At 33.5% G+C, this 25,892-nt stretch overlaps 1 protein-coding gene across 2 annotated transcripts in view; it reads left to right on the top strand.

Annotated features, from left to right (window-relative positions):
- MBD2 (methyl-CpG binding domain protein 2) overlaps positions 1 to 25,892 on the top strand; it is a 77,667-nt gene that overhangs the window by 26,783 nt on the left and 24,992 nt on the right. For both annotated transcript variants that reach the window (XM_056824449.1, XM_001362153.5), the window contains 2 exons: positions 22,735 to 22,825; positions 23,960 to 24,137. In XM_056824449.1, coding sequence (XP_056680427.1) covers positions 22,735 to 22,825; positions 23,960 to 24,137 — 269 coding nt within the window. The remainder of the gene's footprint in view (positions 1 to 22,734; positions 22,826 to 23,959; positions 24,138 to 25,892) is intronic.

Raw genomic sequence — 25,892 nt, 5'->3', positions numbered from 1 at the left:
TAGCGAAGGAACAGAAAATACTGATTTACTTGCAACTTTTGACTTTGCCTCTTTCATTCCCTTTCAAATTCAGTTGCCTCATTCTACCCTTTCATTTTAATTTTAGTTTTCATTAGTCTTTTAAATTTTTCATCTTCAGACTTCATAAGGATTTGGCCAAACTTTCAGACAGTTGCTCTAGAAGAGGCTGTACATAAAGAAATTCAGTTCCCACATCCTCTGTAGTGTTTTTTCCTCTTCAGGTGAGCCAGGAAAACAGAAGATATTTGGAGCCACATTGGATCAGCCTCTTGCTATAGATGTCTCAAGAATTGAAGGTCTAAACTTGCTTTACTGTTGGTCCCCAAGAGAATCAACAGGGGCCATGTAAGTGTATCACATCCAGTCTAAAAGATGCATACCTGCATGTGCCTTTAGGTTCTTGTCACCACTTAGGTTTTCTTTTGAGCCATTCATTTTTTTGGTACCAGGCTTTGAACTTCTGTTTGACCACTGTGATAGTGATAGTCATCAAACTGCTGGTGGTTGGATTTAGTGCATTCATTACAACAGTGAAGGAATTCTACCATTCAGAACTTTGTCTCTTTGGGTAAAATTCTTCTGATTATTTTCTTTTTCAGATACTGTCTAGAGTCTTGAACATCTTGTCCTTTGGCTTTTTGGTGATTAAAAATCCTCTCCTATCCAAAAGATTTTCAGTTAGTGATGATTTTTAGTACATAATTGGGTAAGACTTTTTCTTTAAGGGAGGGGGAGTGGGTTTAAAAGATAAAGAAGGTGGAATGATATCTTTAAATAATACTTTTTTGATTGTAGATTTTTGGTTTCCTATGTAGAGTAGATATTATTTTAAAGGCTCCATCCTCATCTTTTCATTGCCAGAGCACATTCAGTCAACTTTACTGTCTTGATCATAGATCAAAGTGAATAGTCATTTAGTCATTCAAGGGACAAATCTAGTGATAATTGCATTTTCAATAACAATAATATCTAGCATTTGTTTAGTACTTTAAGATTTCCAAAGTGCCTTACATATGTTATCTTATTTTTTGAACCATAAATTTTAATAATTAAAATAGCTTCAAAGAGTGAGAAATTGAAGAATTATTTTGAAGATTTGAAGATGACTTTAGCATGGCTTTAAACAAAAAGAATGAAATTGCATAATTAACTTAAGTTGTAGTTTTTGATCTTCCTTTCTTGTTTGTGTAGATAGGAAGTATTAAAATTAGGGTGGAAAATACTTCTGACATGTATTAAACTATTTCTTAGTTTTATATTTACTCCTTTTCTGAGTAGAAAATTTCCCTGGATAACAAAATTAATTATCATAGGAATATTATCTATTTTTCCCCTTCTTTATCTTCTGCATAAACATTAAGTTGATATTGTTCAGTATTTTCTTATTCATTATCTTAAGTTTGAGAGAGGATTCCATTTTGGGCTGGCAATAGGAAAGACTGGAAAGAAGAAGGAAAATTTATTCTGCTGGTGTTTTTAATGTTTTTTTTTTTCTTTCTGCCCTAAAAAACCATTCTGGTTAAAATTAATTATAATAGAAACCAGTGTTTGACCAGCAACAATTTATTGTAACAGATGATTGCATCATATTATTTGAACTGAAAGAAACTTTTAAAATGGTTTTTCTGAATGAAGAAACAGATTTTCCTTGTTTACTTGAAAATAAATGTCAGTCAGTTCTCATTGTTTAGAAAGTATTAGGACATACATAAATAGCCTGACCTTCAAAAGCCTTAAATTGGTTTTGATACTTTGTAAATCTGTTAAATTTAATTGTTGGATGAGTGTTAAATTTCTGCAGGGGAATTTTTTGTTTTTTTTTTACGTGTTGAACAATTAAATTTTGAATTTTGTTTTATATTCTCATAGTTTACTAATTATTTTTTGACTAAGTCATGCTTGCCTCAATGAGATATGATTGAAAGCAGGACACATGACTCCTTTTAAGGACACTTTTTTTTTGTATAGGCCTTCAGTTGAGAGTGTTAATACTTTTAATATTGTTGTTAACCTGTATTTTTAACTTATATGACTAGAAACTTAAATTTATTTTTTGGCTATTTCTTGATTAAATCCTAGAAACTGTTGACTATAATAGAACATTATTCTGATTTTAAGGCACAGACTGAGATTTAGGTTTCCAGGTTTCTGGTATAATTTTCTTGCCATGAATATTTTGAAGCTATTAATTACAAAAGAACTATTCAAATAATAATTCTGCCAGACTATGCATTAAGTAGCAATAATAATAATAATAGCCAATATTTTTGTAGTGCTAACTATGTGCCAAGCATTGAGCTAAACACTATATAATTATTATCTCATTTGATCCTCACAACAACCCTATGTGGTAGGTGATATTATTATCTCCATTTTACACAAGAGGAAACTGAGGCAAACAGAATTCAAACGACTTGCCTAAGGCTGCATAGCTAGCAAGTGGATATGGGAGGCTTTGAATTCAAGCCATCCTAATCCTGGGTCCTGTCCTCTATCTTTTGTGTCTAATTTACAGTAATGCATAGTAATCTTAATTTGATATATATATATATATATATATATATATATATATATAGCATTCTATAACTATTTTAAAATTTGATAATTTGATATTGCGAATTTGTTTATTTCAGGGACTTTGGTAATTCTGTAGCTGGAAAGACTAAAAATTGTTATCATAAAATAAATTAATATAAAAAGAATGCCATAAATAGAATTTAGTTGTGTGGTTTGCTTGTCCTTTTTACATCTAAGGAGATTATTTTTATATTTATAAAATATGATGCTAGGGTAAATAGCTAGCCAGTATTGAACATAATACCTGAGATGATTTGATCTTTGTTATTAAATAGTCATAATGTTCATACTGTGAAATTCAGAAAAATATTTTGTGTATTACTAATAGTTTTTGTAGTACTCATTTTCATGTAGTCCTCACTGGCATTTTTATTGAATAGTTTAATTCTCATGATGAATTGATTGATATCCAAGTCAGAAAAATATTATTAATGAGGTTATTAGATTATTTGCCAGTTGAATTTCATAATACATTGAATAACATTTTTTCCAAACTTTACTTTGTCAATTACAGGAAGAATGAGCTCACTCTTCTTTCCCCATGTTCACTGTTTTGATATTTTTCCTCCTGATGTGGGTTTTTTTCCCCATAGTACTTCAATTGAGAGTCTTAATACTTTTGATATTGTTGTTACCTGTATTTTTAGCTTATAGGACTAGAAACTTAAATTTATTTTTTTGGCTATTTCTTGATTAATCCTTGATTAAATCCTAGAAACTGCTAACTATAATAGAACACTATAAATATTTTTGATCTCCCTAGATTATGAATATTTTCAAAGCTGGGGCAAAGCTATTTAAATCTCCTGTATAATTTTTTATTTTATATTTGTATTGCTCTCATATAAAAGGACATTAAACTTTGATTTATTTTCAGAAACCAAGCTTTTAAGATGTGTGTCCTTAGTAGAAACTGTTCAGACTACATAAACAACCTAGGGGCAATCCAATCTATAAGGAATCTTTGGCTCAAGATTTAGGTATTAAAATTTTATCACCAAGAAACATCCTAGTTAATGCTAGGAATTCAACCATATTCCCTTCAAAGGCACTTCATCTGGGCAATTATTTCCAGAAGAATTTTTATTACATTTCTCTATTTCTTAGGAAGTGGATTAACTTATACATCCAGTACCAAAGAGTATTACATTCCTTATTTTAAGTAGAAAAGTATTTATCCATTCTCTCTGAAATCATACTTTATTAATTTTATAAACTTTAACAAGAACAGTTTAAAATATCAGTGAATTCATTGTAAACATTACATTTTTGCCTATAGATTCATATAATTACTAAACTTTACAGTTTTCAAAGTACTTTCACATTATACATTTGTATCATGTGTACTATGTGTATATATGTATATTATTCCTCACAACAATCCTATGGAGACAGAACAAGTATTATTATTATTATTCTATATTAACCTTTATTGATATTTTTATTTTTATATTCACATCACTCTCATTTCCAAGGGTATTTCATTCCTCTTCACTACCCAGTATATCATCTCTTATAACAAATAATTTTTAAAAAAGAGTGGGAAGAACTCATCACATTTAATTAACCAAGTTTTTTTTCAATATTCCACACCCATCATCTCTCTTCTTTGCAAAAGAGGTATGTTATATCAGCTTGAGATAAAGTAACCTTTATCCCTGTTTTACAGATGAGAACACCAAAACTCAGAAAGATTGAGTGACTTGCTCAAGTTATTAGAGCTAGTGGTAGCAGAATCCAAGAACTAGAACCAGGTTTTCTGTTTCTTAATCTATCAGTCTTTTACAACATTCTATGATTTATCTGTAAATTTGACATAAAGAACATTACATTTTCTTTAATAGGAAATGGGAGACTACTAAAAATATCTTAGGAAAGCAAAGTAGAATTTTAGGAACATTAAATTGACTTATCAAATTTAAGATGGGATGTCTAATATTCCAGTTTACAGACTTTTGTCATAGTGAGGTGATGAAGATTTGGACTAGAATGGTAGGAGTAGGAACAGAAAGAAAGAGACTGATAGAAAAATATTATTAATGAAGATATAGCAGGATTTGGTGATTTCCTTGTATAGTGAAATTGAAGGAGAAAAAAAACCTGAAATATTCCTTTGTTGTCTTGGAGAATGATTCCACTGACAGAAATAATGGATGTGTTGGAACTTTTGGTTTTGCTAAGGTGAATTTTATTTTAGACATATATCTGGTTTGGAATGATGGCAAGATAGTCAAGTGGAAATGTTTAGTGGACAAGAAGAAGTGTAGTTCTTGAACTCACTGCTGAAGTTACAGAATTTTAGAGTTGGAAGGAGTTTTAGAAGCTTTCCAGTTTAACCTCTTTTGGCCTTAGAATTCACTCTATAACATGTCTAACAGTTAATGGTCATCCTTATTTCACTTTCTAGTAGTTAGTTAGGTTCCTTTAGCTGATTCTCATATGGCATGCTCTTTAGTTCCCTGTTAAAATAATAATAGCTAGCAGTTATATGGCACTTTATGACTTGCATGCCATCCTGTTCTTCCTCCTCATGCTAGTTTTCTATCTGAATATGGGATACTGTTAATTAAGTACAATAAATCAAGTTTGGTCTGACTAGGAAAGAGCACCATAACCTCTTTCTCTCCCTTTGGACACTTCCTCCTTAAATGCCATTAGCTTTTTGGCTGTATATTCATTGTTGACTCTATTAAAACCTATAAATAATTTTCATTTGTTCCATTGTTTCCCTATATCTACCTCTATTTCTCTTTGGGAAAGAAAACAAGTAAAATAAGGAGAGAGGTTAGCATAATATGGTTGAGAGAGCAGAATGCTAGAGGTCACAGGATCTAAGCTCAGATTTCAGTTCTGCTACTTGTTACCTGTATAGCATTGGCAATACTAAATACTTTGGGTCCTTAGTTTCCATTTCTTTAAAATGAGAGAGCCAAAGTCATTGATTTGTAAGGTCCCTTTCAATTCTAACTCTATGACCCTAATGGATAAATTGAGTAGATTTGCCTTGTGACTATTCTGTTATGTTTACTAAATCCACCTTTAGTCATATAGAACACTTTTTGGATCTTCTTGAAAAAGATGACAAGGAAAGATGTCAGTTTGGGCTTGAGAACTCTTGGAACCTTTTCTGAATGGTGTTACTCTTTGAGATTTATTGGCTAGTAAAGAAAAACAAAACAAAAACAGAGGCATTAGCTAATAACCCAGAAGGCTAATAGGAGAACTCAAGTGTATAGATGTAGTTTCCACCTAGCAAACTTCCTAAATACCCAGCTGTGGTCTTTGGGTATTCTAGCCCCCTGTTAGTGAGAGTAAAGCAGAATCACTTTCTCTCACTGGGCCCGTCATGCAAAATGCCTTGGAGACAATATTATATGAAATCAATATCTCTATTTATTCAAAGAGAGGGTACAAACTGAGTATCAAAACAAGATGTCCCTGACTTTAAAGGATCTAGCTATCCTACCCACCAACATCTACATCCCTCACAAGATGGGGAGTCTTCCTGTCTTCAACCTAATCTACCAGCTTCTTATTTCTACATAGATGTTCCTCAAAAAGAGCTGGCTAAGCAGCCTATGGTTGAGTTTAAAAACTGTCTCCAAACCCGTTATGATTGCTCTCAAAATAGCTAAGTCCAATCCCAGTGGGTCTGACCCCAGAGGTAAAACCTCAAAGCTAACCTGACAGGATTTTAAACAAAACCTGGAAAGTTGATAAAAACACAGTTGCTATAGTCAGATCCTTTGCTAGATATTCTTCAGTCAAACAGAGAACCTCCCAAGATGATTTTAGGGTTTTCCCTTCTTGACAGATGGGCTGAAATAGCCAAGTTCCAGCAAACCAGCCTTTCCCCCTCCCTTCAGGACAGGAAGAGAACCTCCCTACCACAGGAAGTCACTTACTCTAACAGTTGTCCCTTCCAAATTGTTCCTCCTCTGTTCCCTGCCTGCTAAAATCCTTTCTCTACAGTTCTTAGCATGTTCTTTAAAGACAACCTTCCACTTCTCTTAAATCTTATCCATATCTCTATCCTTTTCCCATTACACTAGGGAGCATAAGTAGATTATTAGGGAGCATAATGATAAGAATCTTGCATGACCTAGAATCAGGAAGACTTGAATTGATTTCAAATTTTGCCTCAGATACTGGCTGGGTCATCTTGGGCAAGTCACTTAACCTCTCTCAGACTTGTTTTCCTCATTGGTAAAATGGGGACAATCATAGCATTGCTCTTTTAAGGTGGTTGTAATGATAGAATAGAATAATATATATAAACCTAAAAGCACTATATGAATTTTAGCCATTATTGTTATTATCTATTGTTATGTGCTTTACTTGCTTTTTTCTTTTCTATGCATCTTTTAAATTTAAGTCATTGATCAGGTTATAAGTGGAAATGGCTGTATGTACTTGGTAAACTGGGATCTCATCCTTGATAGTGCTCTCTTTAGCTGTTGGGTCCCATACCATTTATTGATTCAGGGCCACCTCATCCATTCATGCAGATAGTGGTTTCCTTATACTTAAACACATATCTTATATCTCAATAATATTATAGAAATAATTCTTCATGCAAGTTGGGGAGGAAAGCAGCAAAAACAAAAACAGTAAATATTAGCTGATGTTGATGTAATGTTGCAAAGTACACAAATGCTTTGCATGTATCATTGCATTTAATTTCCACAATTACCATAAGGCCACTGTTGTTATTCAGTTGTTTCAGTTGTGTCTGACTCATGATCCTCTTTGGGATTTTCTTGGCAAAGATACTGGAATGGTTTGCCATTTTCCTTTTCCAACTTATTTGACAAATGAGGAAACTGAGGTACATGAGGTTAAGGAACTTGCCCTGGGTCACATAGCTAAATAAGTGTCTGAGGTCAAATTTGAAACTCAGGAAGATGAGCCTTCCTTACTCCAGGCCTGGCACTGTGCCACCTGGCTGCCAAGAGGTATTGGAGAGGTGGACGAATGCTATAGGATTCTTCACCTCTGAGTCTCAGTTTCATCAGCTGCACAATGGGTTGCTCAGAAAGCAAATGAAATAATGTCTACAAATCCTTTCATAACCAAAAAGCCAAATATGCCTGTAGGTTATAAATCTTAGAGCACAGATGACTTGGTTAACTAAGGGCACGACAACTAAACCATTGTAATTTACAAAAGAAGAAACTGAGCCCCAGAGAGGTGAAATTTCCAGCTTACACTCAGAGTATGGAGAATTAAGATTGAAGCCCCAGTTTTTAACTTGGATTATAGTTTTTTACCAACAGCATAAAGTTACTTCTCTATCTCTGTCTCCCCAGGGCTTAGCATCATTGTTGCAAAGAGGAAGCAAGTCAAAAAGCATTTGAGCACCCACCATTGCCATGTACCATATACTGTTCTAAGAACTGGAGGTTCAAAAAAGCCCCTCCAAAAACCAAATGATTCCTACTTTCAAGAAGTTATATTCCAATGAGGGAAGCAGCATGAAAATATGTATAAACAAGATATAATAAGCAGGACAAATTGGAGATAATAGAGAGAAAGCACTGGCTTCTTAAGGAGATGGGGAAAAGATTCTTGTAGAAGATAGGATTTTAGCTGAGACTTGAATAGAGCCAGGGAAGTCTGAATTAGGGGGAGAGATGATATGGTCAGAGGAGTAAAGACGTTATACACAAGAAATGTTTAGTTCATCATGCCCAACAGTGGACTTCTCTTTTCCTTCTCCTCAAGGCATCCACTTTTCCTAACTTTCCTATAGTTCTGTCAAGGACAACACCATCCTACCAGTTATCTAGGCTTGAAAGCTAAGTGCCATACTCAACTCCTCATTCTTTCTCATCCTCTATCCAACCTTTTGCCAGTTCTGCCAATTCTACTTTCATTGTATCTCTCATATATGTCCCTTTCTCTCCTGTGATGTTACCACTAGTCTAGGTAGAGAGCCTCATCTCATATCTGGATTATTTCAGTAGCCTGCTGGTTAGTCTCCTTGCTTTGAATCTCTTTCCACTCCAGTCCATCCTCCATTCTGCAGTCAAATTAAGCTTCTAAAAACACTGACTTGTCCATATCATCCTTCCGTAATTCAGTAAATTCCATTGATACTCTATGATGTTCTTGCTTTGCTTTATATAAGATACTTCCTCTCCCAATTCTGTCACTGACTGTCCTTTATGCCTGAAATTTTTTCCTTCTTCATGTCCATTTCCTGACTTTGTTCAAGGCCTAGGTAAAATCCTTTCCTAGAAGAAACTTTTCCTGATTCCCCTTAATACACTTAGTGCCTTCTCTCTGTTGATTATCTCTGAACCTGTTCTTTATTTATCTTACTTGTCCTTAGTTGTTTTCATATGACCATCCTCATTAGATTATAAGCTTCCTGAGAGTAGAATATTTATCTCCAAAAAGGAAGAATGATACAGGATGATGTCTATTGGTAATGGCACCCAGTAAATGTTTGATGAGTTGATTTGCAAGTATTAGTTCATATTATCTAAGTCATTGTTATTTCTTGGGCATAAAGGAATTCACAAGCAACAGTCAATCTAATCTATAATCCTAACAATCAGTTCAGGTGTCATACTGGACAATGTTTAAGGTGGCCAGTTCAGCAAGTCCGTTATTGTTGAAATGGGTTCTCCTTTGGGGTTCAGGGATTCATAGGGGAAGCTTACACAAAGAATGAAAGAAATAATGACCTCAAGGCTGGTATGGGCATCTCAACTCTTAGTACCACATTATTTTTAAACACACACTCACACTCACACACTCTACCCCTTATTTGGCAAAACAAACAGCCCTTTTTTTAATTTGTCTGCAAAAATACCCTGCTCATTGGTCAATAGACTATGTTACTGAGACTAAAAGGGCTTCACAGAAGATTTATATGATCATGTCAATCCTAAAAGCAATAGCGCTTTTATTTGTAATTTTTTAAAGGAAGGCCTTAAAAGTCAGGGTATGTGCTTCATTCTGAAAGTTTGAAAACTGGGAACATAGGAGAAGGATGCCTTCAGAGTAGGAAAAGAGTAAGGATGGGCTACATCCAGGGAGATCACCAGAGATCTTTGGGCATGATGGTCTTTTGATCATGGTCAGAAGAAGGTGTCTGGGTTTATGCTTTGGGGCAACTTGAGTGGCTTAAGAGTTCAATATTCTCCTAGATAAGAGTTGCTCAGGTGTCTATATAGGAGGTGGGGAGGGTACTGCTTTAATAGATCCCAAACCTGAAGTCACATGTGGAAAGCTGGGAACTTGAAAGTTTCTGGCCTGAAATATATATATATATTTCTAGCCCATGTGTGTTTTCAGATTTGTAGGTTTCTGGATAAGAGGGAAGGGGGTATTAGTTAAGAGGAAGGGTCAAGACAGAAAGACTAGGTGGGTAAAAGCAAGTTTTTCAAAACTGCAATAATTCTTCATCACACTCTGCATAACAGCTCTTTCAGGTCTACTCGTTTTTTTTGAAACCTTGCTGTCTTTGCTTTTTTAGTTTCTTTCCCAAAGTTAACATGTCCTTCATTATTCTCTCTCATCTTCATTCTTTCATTTTTACTGACTCCTCTGCTGCCTATGGACTCTCTTATCTTTATGGGAATAAACAAGTGTTACAACTCTGTGTGAGTTTGACTTTCAACTGTATCATGAACTTTTTCAAAAACTTGTTAGGAAAGCTACCCATTGTTCACTGCAGCACATTCAGTGGCTTTTCAAGGGAAATTAATGTGAAAGGGACCTTTTTTAAAAGAAACATGAAAATTACTATCAAAGAAACTGCTACAAACTTAGTGAAGAATGTTGGAGGTAGATCATAAAATTTTTGTTTACTTAACTTTTTACAAGAGGGTACTACCAGCGCTTGGGGTCAAAAGTTATGTTCCTTTGCTAAGAGGTAGCTTCTTGTTTGCTCTGGGCATTTTTATTAACAGACTGAATATCTTGCAAACAAGAAGACAGTTTTATTGTCTTTCTTCAACTTCAAGCATTTTAACTTACACTGTTATATTCTGTCAATTTATTGAAATATAACTTTCCTTTCCTCAAATTAATTGTGTCTTGGATGAAACTATCTAGATTGTTCACCAGGAATTCTTATTTTTTATAATTTATTAGATGCATTCAGAAATTCATATGACAGCAGTACCAAGTTTAAAATATGGAGTATGATGGACTTTCAGGAGAAGCATGTGTGAAGAAATTTTAACTGAAAGCTATAGGATCTTGACTAGGAAAGGACTTGAGAAGCAATTTTGTTCAACCTACCTATTGCTTTACAGTAATCACCATGGTCATCTAGTCTTTCTTTGATATTCATCTCTTCCTTTGCCTTGAATGATTCTTCTTGTTCTTTTTCCATTTAGCCATCTTTAGCTCATGGCCCATCTTTTATATAATGCCCTTTCCTTTCCATAACAATTCTTTGTGATCATTCTTGTCTCTAATGAATAATGTCCATATGGGGGAGGGAGTGGAATTCGGTTTTCTGACACTGGAATAGTGACATGCATTGTCAACCCAGGCAGTGTTATGTGACATTTAAGCAACAAATTCTTGTGTATTATAGACTAGTTGTTTTATACTATTTACAATAAACTAATAAATTTGAATTTGGACCATTGTAGATTATTTTTCCTTTTTGTTATTTAAATTTACTTTCCTCCATAGGATAAGTTTAAATTATATTAGTATTCTGCAGTCTTTTATAGCTTGCAAAATACTTCATTTTAATGAAGATTCAAACTCAGACATTTTTTGTGATAGCAGAGTATCCATTGATTCTTTTTAGAAAAGTTGATATTTCCATTTATTATATCTCTTTCATCCCAACTTCCTCCATTTTCCAGAGATATCTCTCATAACACAGAACCAAAAAAAAAGGAGACTGATAGTATATACATAATTCTATGCCTATAGTCCCTTACTTAAAATAATTTATTGATTCTGGAAGCATTCCTGAATTAGGGTGGTTGTGTTATGAGGGGCAGATAAAGAGATGATTATGGGATATGTTACAGAGGCAGAATTGGCAGACCTTGATAACTTAGTGGATAGGAAAAATGAGTGAGAGAATCAAGAGTTGAGGATGACTCCTAGGTTAAAAAATTAGGTAACTTAAGAATTATGTCATCTTTATCCAAAGTAGGAAAATTAGAAGGAGAGGTAGTTTTAAGAGAAAAGATATGAGTTCAGTTTTTGAACATGTTGGAGTGTGATGATACTTCTAGTTGGAAGTATCCAGTTTGCAAGTCTACATATGGGACTAGTTCTTCTGAGAAAGCACTTAGCCATTTACTTAGTTGATAACTGAAATCATGGGATATAATTAGGTCATCATGAGAGGAAAGAGAAAGAAGACCCAAGGTGGAAGCCCAAAATGGGCAAACACATACCAGTTTTTAAAACAGAAAAGAATTTATTAACTCATCTGGAGAATATTAAAATAGATTCTTAAGGGATTGTTTTTGAACACTGAGATTATCAAGATGGGATTTCCTACTGATAATTTTAAGTCCGGTACTTGGATTAAAAAGGAAACTTAACTGTACAAGTTCCAGGAAAGAGACTTACCTAGAAAACAGTTCATGTAAAAAAGAACTAGGGGCCTCAGTTTTAGTCACAAGTGTTACATGTCAGCTAAAAGAGCCAATGTGATCATATATCTCATTAAAAGAAGTATAATGTCCAATGAGTGGTTTTGTTGTTGATTCATCTCTAACTCTTTGTGACCTCACGTCCATAGGGTTTTCTTGCCTAAGATACTGGAACAGTTTGCCATTTCCTTCTCTAGCTTTAGGCAGGAGTTAAGTCACTTGCCCAAGGTTACATGACTATTAAGTTTCTGGGAGCATATTTGAACTCTAGTCTTTTTGATTGTACCACCCAGCTGCCCCTGAGAGTGGTTGTGATAATTATATTTTACTCTCTTTGGTCAGAGTAAGTCTGGGTGCCATATTTTATAAAGGACATTGACAAACTGGAGAGTATACAGAGGAGGATAGACAGGACAAATGGCTTGGAAATCATATTTTTATAAATCTTACTTGAAGGAATTTATGATATTTAATCCAGAGAACAGAAGTTGTTGGGGGTTTTTTTGGAGGGAGAAGGTGGTAAGACATATCATAGAAGTCTTCAGCTATTTGAAGGATATTATTCTGGGTTGAGTCTGACTCAGGTCAGTCTCTTGGTAGCTTAGGTTTAATACTGGAACAATATGAGACACTTTTAGGTTAATTTACACTTAATAAAAAGAGATTTGCTTAGCCATCACAGAGGGATATTTAATGAGGTTATTATGCACTCAGGATCCCTTGACTTAATTCAGCTTAGTAAAACTCCCTTTCCCGAGTTGCCCACCATGGTCTGCCAAACATCATAGAGAATGTTTGGAGTTTCCTTGGGGTTGTTGTATACTTTGGCAACCTGGAAATGTTGTCAACAACCTGATCTTTTAGCCACCTAAGCCAGTCAAGTCTCAATGATGGTTTCAATTCCTTTTCAGAAAAAAAAACAAGAACTGGACTTTCATGGGGGGAAAGGGTTAGGATATTGTTTTCCCCTCGGGTCCTTATATAGAAAAGAGATTTAATTTGTTTCATTTAGCATTGGAGGCCAGAAGGGCCTTTGAGTGGAAGTTAGAAATAGTCAAAATTGGGGTATAACTTAAATGAGAATTTTTTGAAAAAAACCCTTAAACTTAAAAAAACCCCAACAACCCCCAAGTATTGATTCTAAGAAGAGTGATAAGATAAAGGCAGCTAGGAATGAAGTGATTTGCTTAGGGTCACATAGGCAGGAAGTTTCTTTGGAAAGATTTGAACCCAGTTTCTCCCCACTCCTGGAAGAGGCAATTTTGGCTTACAAGGGGTTACTCATTTAAAATTTAATTATGTTCTTTAAGTTGATAAATATATTTGATTTTTCATTGAAACAGTGTTATATAAGTGGTCATAATTTGTGTATTAAGCAAACCCAAACAACCTCTGAATATACTTGATGCTTAGAATTTAAACAGAATTTATAATTATATTTTTTTCCCAGAAAATGTTACTTCTTGTTATCCTCTACTAGCATATGATCCCAGAAAATACAAAACTTGAAAGTTTTATGATAAAATTATCTAGAACAGCTTTATCTACTACATATTTTGTAACTCATTGAGGAGGAAGATCAGCATAAGTTCCTAAATTCATATTAACTATTGTTTCTTGAAAACAACAGGTTTAACCCATACCTATTCCTCTATTCATGATCAAGCTTCCAACTGGTATGTAGTATTTTTTCTTCAGGATTTTTCTGAGTTGTCTTACAACTTCTTTCTTCTTTTGCTTCTTCAGTGGGCACATTTCCTAACCCCATTGTGTTCTCCCCTCTGCCCCTTGGATCTTAAGGGAAATGGATATTAATTTTTCCTTTCTGGGTTAATAGCATCTTCTTTCTCCCTTATGGTAAAGGAGAGTCCTGTGCTACTTCTATGCTATTCCTATGGGTTTAATAAATCTGCTGATAGAGTAAGAATGAAGGTTACAGGATACCTATGGGTGGGAGTTGTACAGAAAGGATCCTTGAGGTTAAGCTAGGATGCAGCAAATATAAATGGCAAGGGTCATATAGCAATGCCAACTCTCTCCCCTTCTCTTTTTCCCTTTACCAACCTTCCCCACTTTACTGTGAGGCCAGGGCTCTTTGCTGGTACAAAATCCTGTGATATATCTCTAATTTAGGGATGACTCCTTATCTCCTTTCTTCTTGGGCCTCAAAGATTTATTTACTTAAGCCACTTCTGTGCAGACTCTGTATTGGAAATGTATTGTAACCTATTCACACTCACTGTGTGCCTTTCTTGAATTCTTTAGTAACTAATTTCTTGGTATTCTGTGCTTTAAAATATCCCATCACATCACATCTTCACTGGAAAAATACTGATATTAAAATACAGGCCTTTGTTTCAAGAAATATTTGAGGTTATTAAAATCACTGTAATATTTCACAATCATTCTTCTCATTTAATACTGGACTCAGTACACTATCAAATAGTGTCTGTCCAAAATGGACCAAATCTAATCAGATATATCTGATTGAATTTCTTATCCTGGGCAAATAGGTATTTTTAATTCATTTGTTTATTTTCTACATGTGGACTTTTAGACTGAATTCTTGAGTTATTGTTGTTTTAATTTGGGAAATTCTAGAATGTTTTGGTGCTTGATGCAACCAGAACCTTGTATGTAAAAAGCAACATCTGAAAGGTCTTAATGTTTATAGAGAATTCATTTTTAGTATGGATTCCACATTGGCTATCTTCCATGGCAATGGAAAACACTCTTGGAATGGCTTAAATTTCCTTTTTTTTAAAAATGCTTTTTCTTTTTCTTTTTTTTTAACCAGAGAATCATGGGAAAAAAGTTCTCTATTACATCATTCAAGACAATTTTTATGGTTTTAACATTTGTTTTGTAGCTGCCTTATTAGAGAAGTATTTAAAGTAGTAGTTTGCTTTACCAAATTAATTATTTTTAAAGAAAATTAAGGACATTGGGAACTTATATCCTCTACACTTTCGATCATTTGTGTGGCTGCAGTTTTTTGATCTGATAAAAAGTATTGTTTGGGAAAGCCTGCCTGTTTCCTTTCTCTATCTTTATTAAGGATGCTCTTGATATCTTTCTAGATCAGGCTGGCTTATATTTCATAGATATGGGGAAATAGATGTACATATATCAATGCCTATTAATATTTTAGCATCTTTTCTTTTTTGGTATTCTCAGTGGTCACAATTCTCCCTTCCTTCCCCAAGCCCTAAACATGTGGCATTTTATTTCTTCTTTTGGTTGTCTTATCTCAGTCTTTCAAAGCCTTCAAAATTCTATTGCCTCTGGCATGGACTCCATTATATTTGCTAGGTGTTAGTCCAGCTAGTTAGTCCAGCTTTCTATTCTTGTTCTTTTTAGTGCCTTTCTTTAGGGCAAACTATGATGTAATAGAAAGAACATTACATCTGGATTAAGAAAACCTGGGTTCAAATCCCTGATCTGACACTTGGTAATTGTGTGAACTTGACAAAATTACTTAATTTCTCTAGGTCTTAGTTTCCTCATCCACAAAATGAGAAAGTTGAATTAGATGAGTTCTAAACCTTTCTGCAGTTTAAAATCTAAGATGGTTTAATCTTTCTTTGTTCTCCAACAATTTGGTATCTAGAATTATATTAGAGTCCAAAATGTGTACCTCCACTATCTTGAATGGAGAAAACAGTTTACTATAGAAATTTTGACATCTTTTTTTCTCGTATTTTTGGGCTATCTTTAAATGCTGTTGGCATGGTCTAGCTTTAAAGTGGGCATTGTGCCAAACCATTTGTAAGCATGTTTTTCCATCCATTGATTTCCATTGTTTTATGAGGCATTATCCTGTTCCTAATCCCTCACTTTTTCTTCAGAAAGTTATAAAAATTAGCTTTTCATCTAACCTAGCTTTGTGCATGGCTTCCCATTGCCTCTGTAATTGTCTGTAGACCAAGTATTCGCTACCTGAGGCTATCTAAATTAATTTTTTTTAATTTGGCAATTGATTTACATTGATTAAAATTCTTTAGAAAATAGAGATAGTTTGTGTTGATTTTTATTCTTTATCCATTTCCCAAATTTTAATACTCACAACTTCTTTAAATAGATCAGGTTGCTTTTGCTCAGTTGCCCACTATATCCAATTCTTTTTTTTTTCTTTTAGTTTGGTTTTGATTTTGATCTGTGATTATAAGTAAGTACTAAGTACCCATATGCCTGATGCAGAAATAATTCCGACATTATACAACTAGTTTCTTATCTTTTTTGAAATATAATCACTTTTAGCCAGATTTCCATTTAACTGCAACTTCTTTTTCTCTTCTTGTTTCATTTATAGCCAGAATGCAAAGATGTGATTCAATTCCAGTATTAAATCATTGGAAAAAAGATCTTGTAGTTAGATTATTGTAGTTATTGTTTATAGATGGCCCCTAAACCCTTGTGATTGTCCATTTCCACTTCTCTGTCACGGAAGGAGGAGAACTGCATAGTACTGTGGACCATTTAAAATTTTTGTTTCATGTACTGCTTTGACTAAAGAATCAATTACCAAATGGAAAATGTATTGGCTATAAGTCTCTTTACTTGGCTAAGCTGGCTCTTTGGAAAGAAAACACAATCTGAAGGACTCTACCTAGAGCTTTTACAACATGATAGAACATGCCAGAGTTTATGCCCTGCTGGCTGTTAGTCACTTTACTGACTTGCTGAGTCGTCAGAATAGTTTTGAACAGGACTTTCAAGTTTTCAAAGCACATTCTCTATTCTACCCTTATGAGGTTGGCAGTGCAAATATTTTTTATCTCTTTTGCAGACAAGGAAACTGAGACTCAGAAAGGTAAAATGACTTGTTCATGGTCATATGGTTAGTAAGAATCAAACCTAGATTTCCCATCTATAAACTCAGGGATTGTTCCATTGTCCCATCATATCACAGTGTAATTCTTAAGGTAAGAATTTTCTGGCTACTAATCAAGATTCTAGAGATTTCCTGGATATTTCGTAATTAGATATCTGAGCAATAGGCTCAGGGAATTTTAAACTTTAACTTTAATAGCTAGTACTATGTATTTTTTCCTTTCACTTTAAAATTCAGCCATAATTGTGGTTTAAACCTAGACCATGCTGGAAAATTAGGTTGGATTTTTTGAATGAGATTCCTTTGACTGGAAAGTAAACTATATGTACATGAGTGTGTATGCCTGTATATACACATATGTATATATATATATATGTGTATGCAAATTTGTATGTATGCTGGTGAAAAATCCCCACTATTTTTGGGCAGTAGACAGAGCATTCAATTGATGTTAGAATCAAAGGACCTAAGTTTGCCTTGGGCAAATAAATCCCTTAACTGAATACAATTTTTCTCATCTAAAACAAGGGTAGTGGATTAGATGGCCTCTCAGGTGTCTTCCAGCTTTAAGTCTTTGGTCATTTGCTCCTAAAGTTTCCACATAAACTTAGTAGTAACCAAAATTTGGTTATAAGTTCAATTTATGTATAGTTAACAGGGTAAATCCACAGAAATTTGCCCAGTTCTCAAATGTAACTATTTCAAGATTGATAATCTAATCTTTAGAAAAGCAGATGCAACACTTGTTTCTAGAAGTTGTCAACATGTAGAGATTTTGTAGAAAAAGAAACTTCCAGAAGATAGTTAATCAAAATATTGTCCATTTTATGCATTCCATTTGGTGTTTTCAAAAGAAGTTTAAAGTATTTTGTATCTTAAAACCCTTATACAAGGGCATATTTAGTCTTTGATTTCTTGAGAACATTAACAACTTGCCTGATGCAATCCCATAAAAAGTAAATTATATATAGGTTGATTTTCCAAACATGTTGTAACTTGTTATGCCCCCAGGTTGTATCTTCATTATTACCCTAACTTGTGATTCATGTTTGGATCTGTAAAATAATAGGCTTTATTGCCAGGTCTTGAAAAATTAGAAGATTTTTAACAAGTCATAACAAAAGATACTTTATCTCTAGTGTGTCCACTACACTATATCTTTGACTTTCAGGAGTTTATAATTTATTTGGGAAGAAGACTTTAAGGTAAATCTCTTGGAATTGATCATAATTTTTTTAATATCCCAAAGCATAAAGCTTAGAACATAATTGAGACCTGACATCTACTGATTGTGTAACTTATAAATAATAGAAAATATATATGATCTAAGTGCTACACTGAAACCTTATAGGCATTTAGAGAATGGAATATCTAGGAGGGATTGAATCGTAGCAGCAGCACTGTTACTCCTGCCTACAACTGTAGTGGTATATAGAAGCTATGGTATTGAATATAGACCATGCTCGGACATAGGCTGGAGTTTTTTAATATGATCCCTTTGAAGGGAAAATAAAATACAAATATGTGTGTGTATGTGTGTGCACATGCACATTTAGTGTATGTATGCTGGGAAAAAAATTATATCTGTGTGGTGGAAAAAAAACCAATCACTGGATATGGAGTCAGAAGACCTGAGTTTATGTCATAACTGCTGCTTGAAATTTTTGTGACCTTGTTGTGGGGGAAAAATCTCTTTACTAAGCTAAAATTTTCTCATCTTTAAAAGGAGGTTAGTGAATCAGATAGCCTCTGAAGGCCATTACTGTGGTGTGGTGATGGTAGTAGTAGTAGTAGTAGTCTTTTTTGAAGCCCTTAGAATGTCTTCATTTTGAGGAAATGAATATAGCAAGACTAAATATTAGGAAAGAGAAGTACTAAAGAGAACCCTCTGAGTATCATGATGTGAGGAAGAAAGTTCTTAGGGAAGAGTAGAAGAAATAACAAGAATTGGGGAATGGAGATTATGTAATAAGAATATGGAGATAGTTTCAAAAAGTAATGGTTATTCAAAAGTATGGTGCTATGATTAGGTCAAGAAAGATCAGAAAAACTCTATGGCTCAGTTAAATTAAAGTTGCCAGAGATTTTAAGAGTATTTTATCGAAAGACCAATCACAAGGCTCCACTGAACATATAAACCATTCACTGGAAGAGAGAGTTTGTTGTCAGAGGAAGAAGAAAATTAGTGTATTTGTTTCAGCTGGGTTAAGTGCATGTTTGAACTGTGTTTCAAAGTATACATGTTTGAAATAAGAGGACTGAAGGGAATAATTGTAGGGGAAGTGAGAGACAGGGCAGTTTATCATTAAAAAAAGTAGATGGGAAATTCATTCAGCAAATTTTTATTAAGCATCTCCTGTATACAGAGATTTATAAAAGCCTCTAACTTTAAAGAGTTTCTAGGAAAAGACAAGACAGAAAAATAAGACACACAAATAACTGTGGTTTGAAGTAAAATATGAAAAGTGCTTTAAGGATGAAACATAGTATTAGGAAATTTTGTATGCTAGGGTGGTCAGAAAAGGCATCATGGAAGAAATGACATTTACACTGGCATTTGAAGGGTCAGAATATCAAAAGCTATAAATGGGAAATGTTTGGAAAGTGGTGGGAATTATTGGCAGGCATTTATGTGGAATAGCAGTATCATTTGACTGAAGCATAAGGGAAGTGTTGTGAAATAAAATTGGAGAAATAGATTGGGATCAGATTATAAAAAAGTCTTTTATGGCAGGCTAATGGTAAGCAGTGCAATGACACTGAAGTCTTTTGACCAAGGAGTGTGTCATCAGGGCTGTGCATTAGGATGTTGTATAGCACTATACCCTCACAACATGGTATAAGATTAATTAAAAAAGGGAAAAAACTGAGGAAAGGAAGATGAAAGGAGACTATTTCAGTGGTTCAGAGGAAAGGGAGATTTAAAGAAAATGATTGAAAAGGACATGAAAAGAATCTTATTAGTAAAATAAAAGGTCAAATAATCAGCTTTAAGTGAGAATTCCTTGCTTCACAGAATCAGAATTTCTGAATTGGAAGGATCCTCAGAGGCCATTCCCTGTACCTCAACAACATTCTTCTGTACAGTATATTCTGAAAGTGATATGTGTGCACACACACATGTGTGTATATATATGTATATACATATATATGATCATTTCACTCATGGATGCATGTATCAGGAAGTTTCTCTATATTCTCAAATATTCAGATGGATCTTTAATCTCATCAATGTGCATATTCCCTTTAATGATGTAGATTGCAATGTATTTGTAACCCCATTGTGTGAGACTTTTGTCTTATAAATTCACTGCTGAGGGCCTTCCTCTTTAATATCATATGTATACAAGTAGGATACCTGAATTTACTCATTGATTATCCCTTAACAATTACCATATGATATCTTTTTTTAAAAATGAAACCTTTCTTTAATGATATCTTTTATTCCTCTTATTCTCTTTTGTAATTCCTTATGATAGTTGAAGCCTACTCATTCTTACATGTAACTCTGTTTTGCTCTTTGGTGGTAGTCATTTTATATTATTTAGGGAATAGCTCATATTTAGGGAATGACTCATAGCTATATAAAACTGGTGGAATATTGGTATAAAAGGATAGAACTTTGTTTTAGGAAGAAGTTACAGGTCATTAAAAGAACTTTGTAATTTCCCTAGAGGATTCTAGCTCATTTTGCTTCTCCCTAGTTCTCTACCCAATTCATTGTCTATCTGCAATAGTTCTTGCCCAGGTGAAAGCACCTTATAGTTTGACTAATAGACATTCTTAATCCACTTGTTTTTTCTTAGGTATATGGTTAGGCCAAACACTTTATGGAGTACACATTGGTATCATCCAGAAGGAAGTTCTTAGATGTTCTTGGGCTTGATTCATTCAGCATAATATGCTTTGCAAACAGGGATTTTTTAATTTAAAAGGAACCTGACTTGTACTCTCTGCTGCACAGTGGCTAATACCTTTGTGGTTTTCCTATTTTATGTCTAATCTGATATCAAAATATCAGGTGGTTATAAAATATGGATATTTGCTAATTGTTTCAAAGAATTTTGCATACTTGTGATACATGAATGGAAGAGATAGATTCTAGCCTTTAAGAGAATATTTTGCTCTGACAAATGAAATGCTTTTTTAGTTGACTTTTTCTTTACATCAAGGTAAACTTGACCACTTTAAAGTTTCCATCAGTTGTTCCAGTGTACCTTTGGACCAACTTGATCAAGTTAGATACTTGAAGATAGCTGTTATGTTCTTAGTTTTTTTTTCCCTATCCTATGCTAACCATCTTTAGTTCCTTCAACTAAGCATGCTATGATTTTCACCATCCTACTTTCTTTTCTCTCAACACTCTCCAATTTCCCTGATTCCTTCCTAAAATATGGCACAAAGAACTGACCAAAACATTCTAGTTAAAGCCTGACCAGGGCAGAGTGCAGAGAAAATTATTGCTTTTTTCTTTCTTCGCAGTTTATCACCTTGTAAGTTGACTGTATTTGCAATCCACTAAAACACCCATTTAAAAAAAAGATAAATTGCTTCTTGCCCCTATTTTTATTTATAAAGTTGATTTTTGGTTCTGAAAATAAGACTTTACATTGAAGAAATTAACACCGTATTAGATTTCATACAACATTATAGCTGAGCAAATTATTTTTTTTTCTGATTCCTGATTAAAAGCAAAAAAATTAAAAAGGGGTGAATGATAGAGATAGACATCATGTTAACTGACAGTGAAAAAGGAAACAAGTAGAACTGTCTAAAAAATTAAAAAATCTAGACATCTAGGTACAGAGTCATGATGTACCTTAATAACTCCTAACTATTTGGTTACCAATCATAGTGATGGTTTTTACTTATCAAGATAAGTTCAGATAGTTTTGAACTATTCAGTTTCTTTAAGTAGAAAGAGAAGTATGTAATAAGTTTTAGAAATATTCTCATCAAAAATGGCTTAAGCAACAAAATATTTTTCATGCTTTAGTGGATAAGCTTCAGTGATCTGGAAGATTTACTTATTTAGACAGAAGACAATGTGGTTTACTAGAAAGATTAATGGACTTGGAGTTTAAATCCTGATTATGAACAGAGTGTAATTCACTTACCTACTTTTGAGCCTTCATTTCCTCATCTTTAAAATGGGGATGAAGACATTCATATAGCCTATGTCACTTGGTTGTTTTGAGCACAGCACTTTGTAAACCCTAAAGTGATATATAAACATGAATTGATGATGGTACCCAAGAAGGCTGAATCAGTGAGAAATTACTGCTGATATTTATTTTCTGTTAGAAAAAATACTAAAACTTAAATGTAACTTCAATCTGTAGAATTGAAAAATTCCAAAATTATCTTCTTTGGAGACATGATGAGTTATCTCTAGCTATACAGCAAGGAGAAAATAGTAACAAAATAGGACTTTAAATTAGCAGAGATACTTAAAATTAGAAACACATGTTTTGAAGTGTTTAATGGTACTTATACCTTTTTAGCATACCATTATATGAGAAGATATAGAACAAGTAAAGCTTGTGTCCCTAGTACTTTGTGCCCTGGCATATAGTAGGCACTTAATCGCTTGCATAGTTGAATTGGAACTCCTTAAGAAGGAATAAAAATCTTAATTTAATTTCATTAATTAGGAGCTTGAATGTGTTAACATTTTGTTTTAAGCATTTGTCTATTAATGATACTTTTGCCTTTCAGCTTTTCTGGGAGAAGAGGCTACAAGGACTTAGTGCATCAGATGTAACAGAACAAATTATAAAATCTATGGAACTTCCAAAAGGTCTTCAAGGTAGTATATATGATACTTTACTATCCTTATTGGGCACAAGCATTTATGATACTTTTTCTAAAGCTGAGGAAAATTAATTTTAATTTATCATATATTTTAGTATATGGTTTTTACCCAGTACATGAATGTCAGAACTTTATGAAAATTCATGATCACACCTGTCCTGCCATTGTTTTTAGCAGTAGCTGCTGATGGACAGCAGAGTCCACATTCTGATTCCTTAATCAGTATTGGTAAAAAGAAAATGGGAATCAAGTTTATTTCAGTCAATTAGGTAATTATTAAGAAGCAGAAATAAATGAAAACTGTCATAGAGGTTTCTTTTGCTGATATGCTTGGCTTCTTTCGAATCAAATTTTTGGAAAATAATGTGTGCTATTTTTAACCATTAACACCTGATTTACATAATGAAAAATATGAAATTTTGTTAACAAATATTTATATGTAATCAATGGTTCAATATTATACCTTAACATTCATGAAAATAATTGATTTAAGCATTTGATAGTCAATAATTTTACTTTTGTTAATCTAGTTCAGTGTAAATAAAGCTATAATTTAAATTTTATAACCATTTCTTCTATCACTTTGGGTGTTTTTAATAGGGATTTGAAGGATCATAGAGTTAGAGCTGGAAGGAGTTATAAAAGGTATTACTATAGCACAGTTTTGAAGCATTGATACAATGATTTTTGAGATATTGTTATATATGATTATAATGCCAGGTGGCTTGGAATGGAGATAGCCTGGAGGTGGTGTGGAGGCCTGCTTAATGCTAAAATTTATTACAAAACTATTCAGTATTCAAAGGAACATATTAAGGATATTTGGATATTATGTTACTTTAGAAGTAAACTAGATAATTAAAATAGTTGACTTGATGAAATATATTCCATTTATAAAAGCACATATACATTGAAATCTTTTTGGTTATTCTGAATGATTATTAAAATTCCCAACCATCTTTATAGTGTAACTTATGCAAATACTGAATATAAGTATATTGGCATTTAAGATTGTTATTAAGTTACCTTGATGCTACTTTCTGCTGCATATGTCCATTAAAAACACTCCCAGAGTGCTTAATATGTCTTGTTAATTTCCTGTAAACATTTATTATTTGTCTTTTTTTAGGGGTTGGGCCAGGTAATAATGATGAGACTCTTTTATCCGCTGTTGCCAGCGCTTTGCACACCAGCTCTGCACCAATAACAGGGCAAATCTCTGCTGCTGTGGAAAAGAATCCTGCTGTTTGGCTTAATACATCTCAACCCCTTTGCAAAGCCTTTATTGTTACAGATGAAGATATTAGGTAAGGTGTTTTTAACTTAAAGTTGTTGTGTCTTTGAGTCAACACTATTAGAAATTATCCCATCTTTGCTATTTGGTATTTTTTTTTTATGTTGAGTAAATTGCTCAATCTCTTTAGGCTTCATATCTTTTTTTCAATAAAATGAGGGTGTTGAACTAGATGACTTATAGGGTCCCTTCCAGCCCTTATTCTGTGACCTACATATTGTACTTTGTGTTCATCACGATTGCTGATTTTTAAAAATCACTATTTTGATTTCTCATCATATATTATTAGGAAATGATTATTAATGTTTGCTTTTATTTCCTACTTCTTGGGCTTGTTGTAGGGATAAACAGGATAAGAAATGATGTTTTCAACATGTACATGCAGTGACAGTTATAAATACCATTATGATCATAATGGTGATTACAAGGTGAAGACTATCTGTCCAGTAGTGACTTTGATTTCTGTTTTTCCTTTAGTTTGCATATATAATTGTTTCTGTAATGCCTTTCATTATGGTTTAGATTTTTTTGGTTTGTAGCCTTTTTAATGCCCTTACTGGTATTCATCCTATTTCTAAACAAAGTCCTGATTAATTTATCTTGTTTTTATTTTGAAATATCTCATAACCATGTTGTGTTGATTTGCTGTACTTTAGGGGAAGAATTTAACTTATTAACCCTGTATAGGCACATCATTTCCCTTTATGCCTATACCCGAGTAGCTGCTTTGATGTAGCAGGAAAGTTTCTTTTTAACACATCTAATTCAGCAGAATTGTGTCATAAAGGATTATTGATAACCTTGGTGTTGGTAGATGACTTTGTTCAATACCTCTTTATTCATTATATATGCCTTTGCCTCTTAATGTTGAGATTCCTTCATAGGTAATGTTTGCTAATTTGCTCAAAAAACATATTCAGATCTGAAATGGATTTGTGATCTTATCAATACATAAGCATTCCCCTTTTCAGTGAAGATTTTAATTGCATGTTTGTCCATACTGTGAGACCCTTGTCTTCTATAAGTTGTGCTTATAGATAATGCCTGATTCTTCCCAGAACTTCCATTTTAAGGAAAGCATCCAGAGCAGTCATTCCTTCTTCTCCAGGGTTCACCCCTGCCTCTGTCATGCCACAGAAGCCTCCTTCTCCTGATAGTTCATTCTATCCCTGGCCTTCTCACAGTAGAAATGTTTTATTCCTCCCTTGCAGCTCTTTCCTTGAATTGTCTGGTTCTTTTTATAAAAGAGGTTCTTTTAGTGTTGCATGCAGTAAGTATAATGTCTTCTACAAATGACATTTGAAGAAACTTACCTGCAATAGGAAATTATTTTATTTGGGCTCTATTTATACATTTACACATAAAATCTATACAATTTTATATTGTATACATTGTATTACATTATATATATATATATATGCATATATATATATATATATATATATATATATATATATATATATATAGAGAGAGAGAGAGAGAGAGAGAGAGAGAGAGAGAGAGAGAGAGAATAGTAGTTGAATAGTGGGCTTAGTGTCAGACTTGAAGACCTGAGTTCCAATCCTGCTTTAGGTACTTATTAACTTGTCTGAGTCAATATAGTCACTTAATCTCTCTTAGCCTTAGTTTCTTCTTCCACAAAATGAGGATAATAGTGTGCTTCACTCATAGATTTTTATGAAGATAAAATGAGATAACGTATGGAAAATGTGAATATGACCTATTATTATTTTTACCACTACTCACTTTAATTCCTCATTTGATTTTA

Source organism: Monodelphis domestica, chromosome 3 (assembly GCF_027887165.1).
Source record: "Monodelphis domestica isolate mMonDom1 chromosome 3, mMonDom1.pri, whole genome shotgun sequence".
NCBI classification, from domain to species: domain Eukaryota; kingdom Metazoa; phylum Chordata; class Mammalia; order Didelphimorphia; family Didelphidae; genus Monodelphis; species Monodelphis domestica.
Note: the sequence above shows the minus strand (reverse complement) of the source record. Positions and strands in the feature narration are given on the sequence as shown.